Source organism: Papaver somniferum, chromosome 2 (genome assembly GCF_003573695.1).
Source record: "Papaver somniferum cultivar HN1 chromosome 2, ASM357369v1, whole genome shotgun sequence".
NCBI lineage: Eukaryota > Viridiplantae > Streptophyta > Magnoliopsida > Ranunculales > Papaveraceae > Papaver > Papaver somniferum.
The window spans coordinates 125666884-125682438 of NC_039359.1; the positions used below are offsets into that span (position 1 = coordinate 125666884).

The following is a 15555-nucleotide window of genomic DNA, read 5'->3' on the forward strand; positions in this document are numbered from 1 at the left end:
TCATTGATAATTTTGCTGAAACATTGTCGTTGCGAGATTCTGATCCTACATCTAGGTCATCAGATTCCTGGAAATGGTCAATTGATTCTTCTAAGTCTGGTTCATCCTCACTCATATCTACGAGTTTGTGGTCTTCTAAGATTAGTGTTTCTAAATCGCTAGACTCGAAAACATTATTCTCAGAGTAAACTCTTTCCTCTAAACCATCATCAAAATCATATAAAGGATTATCAGCGAAAGTTTCTAGTAAAGGCTCATTAACTAAGGTGTTAATCATGGTTACTTTCTCCGATTCACTGATAGGCACATCAAATAATGGATTATCCAACACACTGCAGGCTAAAGGGTCATGAACTACATCGTCTAAAACGGTGGTATCTCTAGTCAAATCCTCATCCTTTTGAATAGGTGAATAATTATTAAAATTATTTGGATTTGTACTAGAAACAACACTATCATTATAAAGCTAAATCGGAGTAACAAATTCCTGATCAATATGCCTACATATTTCATGTTCTTCATCAATACTATTACAGAGCGAACTTCCCAATAGTAGACCAGAACACCAAACTTACAGAAAGTAACTGGACTTTAAGGAGGTATAAAATGCCTAATCTGACAAGATAAGACAAAAAAAAAATACCAAAATCTGGTAGATAATACCTTTGAATATACACTTCACTTTAAAGGAAGAAAGGATGACATACGCCAAACCTGGAAAAAGTCAGAAAACCCAGACGAAACATGAAGGTTGTAACACCTGAGATAAACATTCAGGTACCCGAATAAACGTCAGCACATATAAGCTAGTAAAGGTCAGCATGAATAATTTAATTTATTAAAGCTAAATAAACTAAGTTTAAAGGAGTCAAAAGACTTACTTAAATTAAACTTGGGGAAAATTTGTAGATGACAAAATATAACATCTACCCAAGAACTGACAGCTATGAGTAATACAAATGAGATCTGAAATGAGACTCAAGGTCAGAGGTCAAAGATTCAAACCATAAGTCGTCAATTGAAGAAGATACATGAGGATATACGCGTAATACCCGAGTTCGACATCAGAAGTTGGGATGAACCTCAAAGGTCTCAGCTGAGTTACGACCTGTAAGACTATATCGTCACACCGAAAAGCTAAACCAAGTCTGATCAAATAGGCGCAAGACCGAAAAACTAATCGGGTCATTGTCTTCATGTGCTTACAAGTGAATACTTGAGATGGAAGTCATTTACATGTAATCCTTGAATTCATATAATGTTCGAAAAACCAGAAAGGCCATAATGTTGACAAGAAATTTTTATTAATAAAAATTATACTTCGAACATATCCCTCTTTGTTGATTTCCTTATAGTTGTAAGTTCTTCATCCGACTTAAAAAGATAATCCGGAGAGCCTAACTTTACAAGCAAGATTACCGATCCAAAATCAGAGATTAGAGTAATCAATCAAGGTTGTAATCCCAACCAGCGAACTGCAACCATAGTATCGTAAAAGGTATACTCTCAAATGAGTTAATGCATCTTCAGTTATTTCACATGTTATTAATGTATATTTGCTTGTTTTTCTCGTTAGTATATTTTGTCTCGAGATGATTGTTATTATCATATGTTGTACTATCTGATGTCGACGTTCTCCGTATAATATGTCCACATATCTCAATGCATTTAATCAATTTGCTCCCTTGATTCTTGATAATTAGTTTACTTGATTCCCATAGACTGATTTTTTTTCTTCTCTCCCAAACTAATGCTATTGCTATTATCGTATAATATGGTTATTAGTTAGTATTTTTATTTTTGAAGCAAGTATTATCGAATTAATTAATAAAAGTCATCATCTACTATGCTCTGTTATGATTGTTTCCTTTGTTTATTTTATTAAAATCTTGATTTCGTCATATGCTTCTCTACGCCCATCACATGCAACTAATTTGACAAGACAAAATAGGTAAAGTTAAAGGAAACATGAACTTGTTTGGAAAGTTATAAAAACGTACCGTACTTTTTAGATTATATTAGGATTTCAATTTGCACGCACTATAAAAAAACCCTTAGTAAGCCATATCAGTTTTTATTTTTTTTGAAGCATGCATTTTATTAAATTACTAAAAGGCAATTATACAAGAGTATATAATACCAGAAGATTCATCAATTACAATTAGATTGGTAAGCTGTGAATCTTCATCAACATGATATTGGAGGCACAAAATAACAGTCTTCGTATCAGAGTTGCATTGGTGGGGGATGTTGGAGTCGAAGGTTGAAAGACCTTCGGTCAGTGCTTTCCACAAGAAAAGTTGTAATTTTGGTGGATGCGGCAGTGTCCACAAGGATTTAGCTGGAGGTAGAGGTGTTCGATGCAATTGGTTGAAGTTACTAGTCAGGTATTTGAATCTTGTTGTTGCATCGAAATGCCCTGGTGATATATGTCTACTCCTTTGTCTTTTGACTTGATCCATCACTTCAGTTGAGTTTTTAGGTTTCGTATGTTTTGAAGAAGATCCAGACTTCGCACTTGAAGGACCGGTGCTAATAGTACTACTAGTGCGTTTATTACAAGTTTACTAAAAACTTAAATACAAATAAAGTAGGAATTACAGATTCAACTAAACTAAACTAATAAAGCTATTCAAAATACTACTGCTATCAATTAACAAAAAAAAACTAAACTGAAAAGATACAAAAGGTATTATAGACCTAATAGGATATAATTTGCATTTTTCTTTTTTGACATTTTCAGTATCTATTATTACAGATGGATTCAATTTTGCACAACTCTTCGAAAGAGTATTGATTGACATTTTATCTAATTAGTTAAGTAAATAATGTATAACACTATCATATATGTGCGTGGATTCTCGTCTTGTTACATAATTTCCAAAATTAAAATAAAAAATTAAACTGTGATGTAAATTGGATACCCATTAAAATATCAATGATGTGTACACAAAATAGAAAACACCGGAGATTGAGCGAGATGGTCTACCAAGCTTCATAACCTGTTTGGGTACCGTAAATCAGAAGTAAAAATTCAGTTCCGTAAATCAAAAGTAAAATATTTTGCATAACAAGTTAATTTTTTTGCATGTGGAAGTCATTTCAAAATAATATTGCCAAACTGACTTTGTTCTTTTTGACTTTTAAAAGTCAATAAGCTAGATTTTTACATTAAAAAATCGATAAGCTAGGTTATCTGGATACACACCTAGAAGTTGTTTTTTGACTTCTGGAAGCAGAAAAGTCAGAAATTAGTTTGGCTACACAATTTCAAAATAACTTTTAGAAATAAAAAAGTCAACCTTTGTTGTGTTCCAGCACACATTCAGAAGTAACTTTTTGACTCATAGAAGTCGAAAAGCAAAAAATTAGTTTGAGTGTTAAATTTCATAGAAGTCGACTTTTTTACGAGCAAAATATCTTTGCTTCTGACTCATGCTTCTGGTAAAGCAGAAGGACTTTTATTGTGGTCATGACTTCTGCTATCCAAACACATAAGAAGATGTTCAGTCATGCAGTCATACTTGAAGTGTTGACACCTGCTTTGCAAAAAGTTACAAAACATGACAAGTAAATTATGTTGAATTTTCATTAAAATGTTTCAGAAATCTGAACTCACAAAAACAATTTCCCATAATTGCAGGCATCATTAAAACAAACAAAGAAAAAAAATAGAAAACATTACTTCACTATACACTAAACAGATCTCCCTAGTCTTTGCGTAACCATTACAAATAATATCATCTTCTCTCTCTTCCCCAAAATGAAACCCTAGATCGAAGGAACCGGAGGAGAATCAGCAGCAGCAGAAGAAGAGATTACAGACTGATTGATTATCGTTAATCGTGTCTTCATCGGGGACAAATGCTTCTTCCGATGTTGGAGACTAATTTTCCCGCCAAATTCTTCAAAACCCTGGTAATTAAGAAAGAAAAGCCATGAATAAAGATCTATACGCTTTCTTTCTTGCTCTAATTTCAATCTATCTCTTTCATTTACGGCTCTCTGTTGATGAGATCAAGGTTATTCAACCTAATTCTGAAAATCAGAACTATAATGTAACGACAAATGATGGTGAAGAAGCAACATCTAAGAGGAATTACATTGTTAGGTTTTTGGATTACAAGAAAGCTGATGATCATAAGGTTTACTTAGAAGAGAATTTGGGATTGTTGAAAGGATGGAAATGGATCGAGAGGCGGAATCCTGCATCTGCATTTCCTACAGATTTTGGTCTTGTTTCGATTGAGCAATCTTTTTACACGAGTTTGATTGAGAGAATTGGTAAATTAGGGTTTGTAAAGGATGTGTCGGCTGATTTGAGCTATTCTAGGGGTTTATTGAGTAAGGATCGAAGGAAACGAGGTTCTTTTGATAATGGGAAGAAGCGGCCTGGGAAGATATTTACCTCTATGTCATTTAGTGATGGAGAGTATCATTCTCCACTTAGTAATTCTTCGATTAGTTGGCAACGCAAGCTCATGATGGAGGTAAGCTTAGCAATGTGTCCTTTCTTGGTATCTTATGTTAGCTCTTTTTAGGTGTAATCAAGTTTTGGGTGAACTCTGATTAGTTACTTCCTGGTTTTTTGTAGAAAATGTCGAAATTATTATCGCATTCTTTCTTTTATGAGATTGTTAAGATTGATTAATGAGTTTATTTTTGTAACAGAGATCCCAAGTTACATCACTATTTGGTGCGGAGACACTCTGGGACAAAGGGTATACTGGTGGAAAAGTTAAGATGGCAATTTTTGATACTGGAATTAGAGCCAATCACCCTCATTTTCGTAACATTAAGGTATTTGAATTATTGGTTGTCATCGAGCCTTTTGTTTCATTGGGCAATTTATATTGTCTGGTTATTTTGTTTCTATAATGTTGAGCTAGCTTTTGTTGTTTGCTGAATGTTGTACCATCTTGGACATTTTACAGGAGCGGACGAACTGGACCAATGAGGATACGTTAAATGACAATCTTGGACATGGAACATTTGTGGCAGGAGTTATTGCTGGTGAAGATGAAGAATGCCTTGGTTTTGCACCTGACACGGAGATATATGCTTTCCGTGTATTTACTGATGCCCAGGTAATGCAAATTGTTATTTATGGGAACAGTTGTACAAGAGGTTTCACAAAATATCATTTGTAGTAGTACTAATTTCCCATTCTTGAAAAAACTTTTGTGTGCGAACTAGTTGATCATTTGACTCTTATTATGTTCATCATATTAGATTTTTATTTTTTTCTAAAAAACTTTTGTGTGCGAACTAGTTGATCATTTGACTCTTATTATGTTCATCATATTAGATTTTTATTTTTTTCTTAGCAAAGGGCCTGCGCCTGTTACCGCTGTTGTTTTTATCCACGGACCTTAACTTGTTGCCGGAACTAACATGTTGCTGGTCCTTGATATTCCTTGAAGGTCTCATTTTGGGGTTATCAATTAGCAACTCCCACCTTTTAGTAAGTTGATAATAGGAATTTCCTCATATGTTGTATGTAAAAAGTACTCACGTCATTCTGAAGGGCATTCTCAATAACATGTTAAAATCACAGGGTTGCTAGTGGTGTTCAAAATGTTCCAAGCAGTCTAAGAAAATGTTTGATTGTTTGGTGATGTTAAGTCTGAAATCCCTGTAACGATGCAATTATACAAAATGTTTCAGATACGTTTGATTTCAAGTTTCAAAATACATTTGTACTTGTGATCTATTACCTCTACGTTTGATTGTTGAAGGTAAATTGGTATTAACAGGAAATTGATATATCCCAAGGCGCTATATGAAAATACAGCAAGTCTGTTATAGGTTGTTATTTTTTACAATGTTGCAACATTGTCTTGCGTCTTTATAAACCTTTTTCATCCTCTCTCTAGATTTGCCGCTTTCAGATGTTATTGTTGTTGGCAAGACTGTGAGAAGTGTGTATTCAGCCTATTGCAGGTATCTTACACATCGTGGTTTCTTGACGCGTTCAACTATGCCATTGCAACCAAGATGGATGTGCTGAATTTGAGCATAGGAGGCCCTGATTACTTGGATCTTCCTTTTGTTGAGAAGGTAAACATTTCCTTTATTGCTTAGTTGATTCCTTCAGATTATTAAATTATCATTTCGGAAAGACCTCGGTAAACTTGGTCTGTTATGTTTTGGTAGTTTTCTGCCTATCGCTTCCTTAAATATATCGATTATTAGCAGGTAGGAATCCCTGCCCTTCATTTTATTGGCACTTGGCTGATAGTATACGTACGTAACCTACCATGTCTTTTAGTTGGTAATCATCCACCATAATTTGTTGCTTTACATTTCAATTTTTTATCATCTTCTGTGCAATCATTTGCTTCTATTATGTTTCTGAGATCAATCATTGAGTAGCTTTCTCCTTAGTTCATATCATTGTGGATTATGAGAATTTGAATAAACATTCACACTTCCTCCACCCTGGATTGGAAGGACGAGAAAATAAGAAAGTATCGACTAGTTATTTTAAGTTATTGTCAGGATTTCATGTAGCTTAAACTGTTCTTCAGGTTTGGGAGCTGACAGCAAATAATGTTATCATGGTTTCTGCAATTGGAAATGATGGACCACTGTATGGTACCCTGAACAACCCTGCAGATCAAAGTGATGTTATTGGTGTTGGTGGCATTGATTACAGTGATCATATCGCTTCATTTTCCTCACGTGGCATGAGTACTTGGGAGATCCCTCATGGGTAAAGTATCTCCATATCTTTGTACCCATCAACACAACTTTTCTACTTCTTAGTGGTACTTTTCGGTCATGTTTTGTTATATTTTCCAAGCTTTTCCTTCATCTTCACCATTACCCGACGGCATAAACAGATTTTATGCGCAATTAATAGCTGAATTTGGGTGATCTAGGGGGTATAGTAGAGTTAAAAAACAAAAGCATTGAGAGCACCTGCATAAGTATGTTGCCGAAATCAGTTTACATTTGGTGTGCATGGAGCTAATGAAATTTATCTGTTCATGGCATAAAATGTGAGTCGTGTACAGCTGTTGATATTTTTTCATCATTATGTATCTGTTATCGATGTTTTGGCAACATAAGTATTCGGAGTTATCCTGTTGTCCATGTGTTAATTTGGTCTGCTTTTTTTTTACTTTAACTCGACTCCAGAGAATGCAGAGCTCAAGGCCTTATACCCTTACTTTTACCCATGCAGTTATGGTCGTGTAAAACCAGATATTGTGGCATATGGTCGAGAAATCATGGGATCAAAGATAAGCACAGGTTGCAAAAGTCTCTCAGGTACCAGTGTGGCAAGTCCTGTGGTTGCAGGTGTGGTGTGTCTTCTTGTTAGTGTCCTGCCTGAAAACACGAGAAAGGATATTCTAAATCCAGCTAGTATGAAGCAAGCACTGGTCGAGGGGGCTGCCAAGCTTTCTGGTCCCAATATGTATGAGCAGGGTGCAGGGAGACTTGATCTGTAAGTTTTCTAACTCAATGCTGTTTAGTATCTTCGGGTTTCAGTAATTTGTTCACGTTATTCATGCTGATAATGTTGCTGATGGTTTCTTTTTTTGTTAGCTTAGAGTCATACGAGATTCTGAAAAGCTACCAACCACGGGCAAGTGTTTTCCCTAATGTTCTTGATTACACAGACTGCCCCTACTCCTGGCCATTCTGTCGTCAGCCCCTCTATGCAGGTGCAATGCCTGTTATCTTTAATGTCACCATTCTCAATGGAATGGGAGTCATCGGCTATGTTGAGTCCCCACCCTCATGGCACCCTTCAAATGATGAGGGAAACCTCCTCAGTATTCACTTCACCTACTCAGAGGTTATCTGGCCCTGGACTGGTTATTTAGCAGTTCATATGCAAATCAAAGAAGAAGGTTCTCAGTTTTCAGGGATGATTGAAGGTAATGTGACAGTTAAAGTATATAGTCCAGCACCTAGAGGAGAAAAAGGCCCGAGGAGGAGTAGTACATGTACTCTTCAACTGAAGATAAACGTGGTTCCGACTCCCCCGAGATCAAAACGGATTCTCTGGGATCAGTTTCACAATATCAAATACCCACCCGGTTATATTCCAAGAGACTCATTAGATGTTCGTAATGACATCCTAGATTGGCACGGGGATCACCTGCATACAAACTTCCATATTATGTTCAACATGCTGAGAGATGCTGGGTACTTCGTCGAAACACTCGGTTCACCTCTCACATGTTTTGATGCTTGGCAGTATGGGACACTGCTCATGGTGGATCTTGAGGATGAGTACTTTGAAGAAGAGATTGAGAAACTGAAGGATGACGTTACTAATACTGGATTGGGATTGGCTGTGTTTGCAGAGTGGTATAATGTAGAAACAATGGTGAAGATGAGATTTTTTGATGATAACACGCGAAGCTGGTGGACACCAGTTACTGGAGGTGCAAATGTTCCTGCACTAAACGATCTTTTGGCACCATTTGGAATTGCTTTTGGGGATAAGATTCTGAATGGTGAGTTCTCTATTCAAGGGGAGCAGAGTCGTTATGCATCTGGAACGGACATAGTTAGGTTCCCTCAGGGTGGTTATTTGCATAGCTTCCCATTCCTTGATAGCTCTGAGAGTGGGGCTGCTTCTGGTATGATGAAGGTGCGTGCAAAATTCCTCCAGTTAACCATTTTTAGTTATTAAAAGAGTTTCTGAACAGAAAAATAAGAGCTTAGTTGATGATCATTACTGTGTTGCTTTTTTCACATTCTTTGTAAAAGAAAATATTATTACATTTACGTTTCTGACCTTGTTATGCCCGTTAATGCCCACAAAATAATGCAGGAGGAGTCTTCTATTCTGGGACTTGCTGAGGTTGGTAGTGGACGTATTTCGGTGTATGGTGACTCAAACTGCCTTGACAGTAGCCATATGGTCACCAACTGCTATTGGCTTCTGAAGAAAATATTGGATTTCACTAGTGCCAACATTAAAGATCCAGTACTCTTTTCAAATCCTGTTAGGAGGAATCAACCTCTTTTGAAGGATGACAACCAGTTACCATCTCGCAGAACCGATGTGAATTTCTCTACGTATTCTGGAGTTTTAGGGAAGAATTTGATCTGCCAGAGTGATTCTAGGTTTGAGATATGGGGAACTCATGGTTACAGTTCACAGACGATTGGAAAGAACCGAAGATTGCCTGGGTTTCCTGCTGCAGAATTTGAGAGAAATTTAAACATGACATTGGGAGGTTCCATAGCGGAGCAAGCAAATATTACGAATAGCAGCATCTCTTCTTCGTCCAAATTGGGAAACAAGAGTAGCAAAACAATAGACCTCTTGGGTCTGCTTAACAGAGATGAGGTAAGACGGTTACCCTTTTCATGTTCTTGTTTCTCATTCTACTTCTGTTTTTCTCATCGTTTTCCTGTGATTCATCCACCACCTAATGAGGTTAATTTTTTTTTTGAATATTTTTGCTCGCAGCTGGACATGCCCTCGTTAGTTGCAACTCAATGGCTGATACCCGTTCTTGTTTCAGTTTCTGGTAAGCAACACTAGGGTAGAAAAGATCTCTATGCAAATACTGTTTTCTACTTTTCTTGTGATCTTAAGGATGAGAAGTTGCCAGTACCTGAGTTTTCACTTTACACAATATAGTTGCTCTGTTTGCACAATAGTGGATCAATGTTCAAAATTTAGTATAAGGTTTCGAAAAATCTGGATGTTTCCTGTTCTTCTCTAATCTCTGGTAGACACAAGAATGGTTAAACAACACAATGAAAACAGTGAAAATACCCCCTTGCCATATCCCTTCTAGCCACATGTTGGCTATGACCTTTGGTGTATAATACTAAGGAAACTTTGAACACTTGGTTGATTTTGAAAGTATATTATTTGGACTAGAATAATTCTTATTTTTTATTTTTCTAAATTTATGTAGGTCTTTTGCTGTTTTTGAGCTTTTGGAGAATAAGACAGAAGCGCCGGCGAAGGAAGAGGTCAAGTTCTGGTCGTTTGTCAAATGTATAGCTTGCCCCAAGGGTAGAGTATTCTGGGGACTTGTATTATTTTTTTTTGGCAATGTCTCTTGCTGCACTGCCCAGAAGCTGTATTTTGGGATTTTTCGCATGGATGTTGCCTTGGGAAAATAATTACATATTCTTAATCTAGCTTTTTATAGAAACGTTTTCATTTTTTTTACTTTTTTTTTTCTCTTTTGGTTTTTTGTCCACACCTAAATGACTTTCTAACAAATGTTGCCCACAACTTAAACAGATATCAAACAAATGATCCTGTTTACAGATACAAATTCGTTCAATTTTTTTTCCTTTTCTTGAATCAATTCATTTGACACCAAGTAGCATCTTTTATCATAATAAACTCATAAGCCAACATACAATGATACAAACAAGGCCTTCTACAGAATTGACTAGTGACACTGAAATCTGTACTTCGTCATTTGCAGCGAAAACTTTCTTCAGGTTGGCGTTTCCATAACAAGTTGGCCGCCTCGATCCATCCAGGGTGAACCAAGAATTTCTGATGTTTTTTTGCCCAGCGAGATTTCTTTGTCCCCACATCTGTTGAAATAACATGTGTGACAGATGAATCGAGTTATTCACAACAGATGGCTCCCATTTCCTCTGCAACCCTCCATAGTTTCTGGTTCTCAGCCTTTTCTCCAATTCGCCAAACACCACTGAAAACTAATTTGCATCCATTTAGAACTTCTCCGCGAACTGTTTTCAGCACGTGTTCGACATCTCTCCCCATGAGATCATCATGACACTCGGAGTCGAAGAAGAGCTGGTGTATAAGAACTTGAAGGATTGTTGCTAGTGCACCATCAGACTCACTCTCATCCCTCTTTACTTCTGAAAGCGACTTGTTGTTCAAACCAAATGAGCGCAAGCTTGCAGAGAAGTAATGGTACCTATCCATGAGGATCAGGTTTTCCATGTGTTGCTGCCAGACATGCTCGGTGTCATCGAGGACAATTACAGCACTCTCTGCACCAAGCACCACATCAAGACCTTTTTGATATTTCTTGGTGCAATCACCCTGTGAAATGACTCCCGAGTTGAAGTATGCATTATCTGGATCAAGTAACCGTGCCATTTCCATAGCATAACGCTGCTCACCCATTGTGTAAATATAGAGTTCAAACATGTTGCTGGCCTGTTTTAGGAAATCCCTGACAAATGGTCTCAGCTTTGTGAACATCTGGATTTGATCCAATCGAAATAGGTTGACTGAATCAATTTGGTTGTTAAGATATTCCTCATCAGGTGATATGTGTTGGAAGTGCGTTGAATTAAACAATGTGTGATCCAAATCCAAGACCAAGATTAGCTTCTTCTTTTGGAATAAGGTGTTCAGATCCTTCTTACGTAGTCGTGCAAGTTCTTGACTGGCAACCTTCAAGTCTTTGTGGATGTGGTACAGCATTATAAAAGGACAAATTATAATAGACTCGCTGAATCATTAGTTTGGGTCTGCTTTATATATTTCCATATATGAATCTTTGGTAAAAAAATTGTGACTTGGGAGAACAAAGTACTGTAAAATTCTGTTAATGCCAGGTTTCATCAAAGTATCAAATAAATATAGTGAAAATTACAGAAAAAATGGAAACCAAAAAGAAAATTTTGGTTCTCTTTCCCTCATTGCAATCAATGTTGGCTCCACTATAACACCCTTTTCTCTGTTTGATTCCCTTTCCACCATTGTCAAGAACAAATGTCGAGTTGATCCGATCATTACTAAACAGAACACACCAAAAGTAAGGTCCGTGGTGGTTTCCGATCAAGCCGACCCCCACTTCGGAGTGATTTTTATCTCTCAAGACGGATAAAGTTTTGTGATCTCGAACTAGGACACGAGAAAATGCTTCTAAAGGTTCAACATACTTAGATTGACATCCCACAATCCTTCCGGTTATGGTGCCGAAGGTCGGTAACTCCACGCCGCAGTTAGGTGCAAAGATTTCAGTGAAATTATTTTCCGATGGTTTGCATTTTAAAGTATTGTTACTGGTGCAATTTCCTTGGCAGTGTTCAATATATTGTAAAGCTATGCAGCTGAGACCAGCATTGTCATTCAGTTGCGGAAGCTTTGCAAGTGTTCGGTTCTGATTGATGATATTGACAAGCTCGTTCGCAGGATTTCCTGCAACAAGCGAGAGATAGAATTAAGGTAAAAATACCCTTGTGGAGAAACTAAGTGCGACAACAACTTAATGATCTAGGATTTGAGGCATTGTTCCACCATTACACATACAAAAATTGGAAAAAAGAAGAAGAAAAGATTATAGAAATTACCATGGTGCTTGGCGGAAACCACTGCAGAAAAGAGCAGGTGAAGAATCAGGAACCATTTGCAGCAACTAATACTCTCCATCATAAGCTGAAACTGGTGGTGCAAAATCCTTGAATTTCACTGGATGGGTTCTTCTCTTTTTCCAATCTCTTCTACTGATAGACGGACTAAACCGGAGAGAAACCAGTTTCAAGAATTGAGTTTTTTTTTTTTTTTGCTGTAAATCTCAACTTTCTTATACAAAATAGAGTGAAGACAATTATTATGAAATCTTAAATCTTTTCTTCTCTACTTTTAGTTAAAAAGAAACCAGGAAATAGAGAATAAACAGTAAAAATGGAGTACCTCAACACTCGAGAAAACTGGTTGTTGCTTTGATATTGTTTAAAGAATAGAGTAAATTGTAAAGGTTATTGATGGAATATTGATACAGCTTATTCTGAGGAATAAAGATTAAACAACTATTTTAGACATGATTGAATGTTGAAGAAACTGAATACAAATTACAAAAGTTGAGAGTGTGGACAAAAGTAAAGTAGCCGTTGGCTGAGTTTGGTCTCACTTCTCTTTTTTTTGTTTAGGAAAAACAATAAGAAAAAGACAATGCTATCTGGATTCTGGACTCAGTATGTCCCATAAAAAGTTTACCAAAAAAAATTAAAAGAAAATATTTTACTCGTATGTCCCATAAAAAGTGGTCATTTCATATTTAGACGGAAGAAGTATCAAGTAACTTTGGGTCGTTAGGCTGAGTCTAGTGGAGGAGGTAAGGGCCGGGGTACTTGTACAATCCCGCCACGTCACTCAGGGGTAAGGTCTTAGTTTAGTGGTGAGGGAGGTAACAATCCTCCAAAAGTGTTTTATTTATATAAACCACTAAAGGTGGGCCCAAAATCTGATATTAATATATTTTATTAGTTTTTTTTTATTTTAGGAGCCAGAAACGTGAAGAGTCTTCACGAATCTCATTGAGAACCGCAAATTTGTGTTTCTCAATGAAAATTGTGATGGGAACGCGCTCCTAACAAGAAATAAACGCGCTCCTGACTGGGGAGGAACGTCTCACTCAAATACCCTTAATTTCCCGTTGTCATAAAATTTGATTGAAGCATATCTAATATCCGACTAAATATCCTACAACTGTATATTTTCATATCTTCACATCTTTATCTAATATATCATATACCCAGCTCCAATATATTCTAGGTCAGAACGTTTTAGTTTTAGTCTTTTATATCTTATCTAGAAGTTAGTGTCAGTGTTTATCTCAGACTCTGGATACAATGGTCTGTATGTTAACAGATACTAGGCTAATGAATATTTCATCTCCTACACGTCTAGTCTACACATATATTTCATGCTGTTGTCTACACTTAAATTAATGGATACTAGGCTAATTAGTATTTCATGTGCTGTCTTCCAGCACCAAATAAGAGATATATTTCATGCTGTTGTCTTCTTTTTTGTTTATAAATTTAGGAAACTAGTAGTATAACTAAACCTAATTTACGCCCCGATGCGTTCCTCGAATTTCATATTTTAAAAATTTAACGATTCGCGTTTTCGTTCTCGTTCCCGCTCCTGGCTACTAAGTGATTTATTATAATACATTCTATTTCTGGCGAAGATTCAATCCTCGCTTATTTTGAAATCCCCTCCCACCTTACCTGCTTTCGAGCAGAGAGAAAGGGGATTGAAAATTTGCAGGGATTTAGCCGCTGCTTTATGTCACTATCATTACCTCCAATCTCTCCACTACACTCAGCCTTATAAGTAGTGGATGTAGTCTATCAAGTAAAAGTTTGGCATGAGTTCTTCAACATATACAAGCATTTCGTCCAGATAGGCAGTCTCCTGGCGAAGACCCCAGAACTTGACCAGTTAGGTCCGATCATAGCACATGTCGCCTCATACTGACACACAAAATGTGTAAAATAAAAGATAATAATTTAGTAATTAGAAGGAAATTAGACTCATATGGTAGCATTTGTAGTAAAGGGTCAGTTCCACCACCGATACTTTCTATCTATGATTTTTATGATTTTTCGTACGGGTACGGTACAATATGTTAGTTAATCTAATTGACCGGTACTAAATCTCATATGAGCCCCACATCACACGGTGAGCGTGACACTCTCCTCAAATTAAATTAGATAAAAACTTTGGGCATTAGTAAACCTGGTGAAGACATTTGGCGGGACTCTATTGGTCGGAACATTAAAAGTTCAATAACACTCTGTTTACACCCAATATTTAACCGGCCGTTTGCAACCCTGTTAGACAAAAAGTGGGAACACAATACTTCCATTGAGATCCAAAGCTCATAAATTTTGTTATACTTGGTTTACACCGAAAACTTAACTGGACGTTACTAACACCAGTTAGGTGGACAAAACATCCGCGAGAAGCTAAACCTAAAACTTGCAAGATTTCCTACATCCTTATAAAACTCGAGCTCCTCACTTCCTTCCGCCACAGACTCTCCTCTACCACATTCATACTTCATCCTCTTCGAGAAGTCTAACTGAAGATCGTTGTTGCTCTCTCAGTTCAGGTTAAACATGGACTCTCTTAAACTATATCTTTCTTCCAGTCTCTCCTCTTTCTTTTCCTCATTCTCTCCCTTTTATCTTTCGAGAACCCTAATTTTCCTTTGTAGTTGGGTTATCTTATCTAATTAACTAACTCTTCTATTTTGTTCGCTGCACAGATTAATGGTGTTTGTTTAGCAATCTTTGCAACAAGTCAATTTTACCATGTATTATTCTTTTAATTTGATTTCATTTCTGTTATTGTCAAGCTCCAACAAATAACAAGTAATATGAGATTACTGAGTAATATGAGTCATTTTATGCTTAGGAAGATTGGGTTTCAATCCAAATCGATTAGGGAATTCGAGCAAGAAACATAAGTGACAGAGTTATCTCCATCACCAGCTCAGAGAACGAATATCAAGTGTTTGTAATAATGCATGAACCATCATTTCTTCACCAAAAGTTGTTGTTGTATCCAATAGTTCTATTAGGTGTTTCCGAAAGTTTTTTCTTTTGCGCAACTGACCTATTATTTTTTACAGATTGTCCCATTGTACTGGATACGTATACAATACTTGGTTTTTGCATCAAGCTTACATGCATTAAGTAACTTCTAAAGGAGGACACGGGAAATAGACATCGAATATGACTTTCGAAGGAGAACAAGGGAACGTGTAAAAGAATGGTGGTGAACGGGTACGTAAACCTATTTCACTATTGATATAAGTTGAACCCTATTAAGGCGAG

The 15555-nt window shown here is 36.7% G+C and overlaps 2 protein-coding genes and 1 pseudogene across 4 annotated transcripts; 1 reads left to right on the plus strand and 2 right to left on the minus strand.

Annotated features, from left to right (window-relative positions):
* Positions 1-3528: 3528 nt before the first annotated feature.
* LOC113349054 (subtilisin-like protease SBT6.1) lies at positions 3529-10156 on the plus strand. Of its 2 annotated transcripts, XM_026592977.1 has the most exons (10): positions 3529-4490; positions 4672-4800; positions 4935-5087; positions 5944-6060; positions 6531-6715; positions 7190-7453; positions 7555-8611; positions 8795-9316; positions 9440-9500; positions 9897-10156. In XM_026592977.1, the coding sequence occupies exons 1-10, from the start codon at positions 3939-3941 to the stop codon at positions 9983-9985; spliced, it is 3129 nt and encodes a 1042-aa protein (XP_026448762.1). In that variant the 5' UTR covers positions 3529-3938; the 3' UTR covers positions 9986-10156. The 2 variants fall into 2 exon arrangements, with proteins under 2 accessions (XP_026448762.1, XP_026448763.1); XM_026592978.1 differs by lacking the exon at positions 3529-4490 and having other exon boundaries at positions 5934-6060.
* A 255-nt stretch (positions 10157-10411) lies between these two features.
* On the minus strand, positions 10412-11404 carry LOC113351893 (annotated as a pseudogene).
* A 103-nt stretch (positions 11405-11507) lies between these two features.
* Positions 11508-12726, minus strand: LOC113353911. 2 transcript variants are annotated; one of them, XM_026597383.1, is made up of 3 exons: positions 12620-12726; positions 12277-12441; positions 11508-12124 (listed from the first exon to the last, which is right to left on the minus strand). In XM_026597383.1, exons 2-3 carry the CDS (start codon positions 12356-12358, stop codon positions 11553-11555), a joined length of 654 nt encoding a protein of 217 aa, XP_026453168.1. In that variant the 5' UTR covers positions 12359-12441; positions 12620-12726; the 3' UTR covers positions 11508-11552. The 2 variants fall into 2 exon arrangements, with proteins under 2 accessions (XP_026453168.1, XP_026453167.1); XM_026597382.1 differs by lacking the exon at positions 12620-12726 and having other exon boundaries at positions 12277-12610.
* Positions 12727-15555: the final 2829 nt, after the last annotated feature.

Excerpts from the sequence above, each read along its gene's own strand:
- LOC113349054 (XM_026592977.1), top strand. The coding sequence starts at position 3,939 with ATGAATAAAGATCTATACGCTTTCTTTCTTGCTCTAATTTCAATCTAT. Across the intron at positions 4,801-4,934 it reads CTCATTTTCGTAACATTAAG|GAGCGGACGAACTGGACCAA; the intron begins GTATTTGAATTA and ends GACATTTTACAG. Across the intron at positions 6,061-6,530 it reads ATCTTCCTTTTGTTGAGAAG|GTTTGGGAGCTGACAGCAAA; the intron begins GTAAACATTTCC and ends ACTGTTCTTCAG.
- LOC113353911 (XM_026597383.1), bottom strand. The coding sequence starts at position 12,358 with ATGATGGAGAGTATTAGTTGCTGCAAATGGTTCCTGATTCTTCACCTG. Across the intron at positions 12,125-12,276 it reads GGTTTCCGCCAAGCACCATG|GAAATCCTGCGAACGAGCTT; the intron begins GTAATTTCTATA and ends CGCTTGTTGCAG.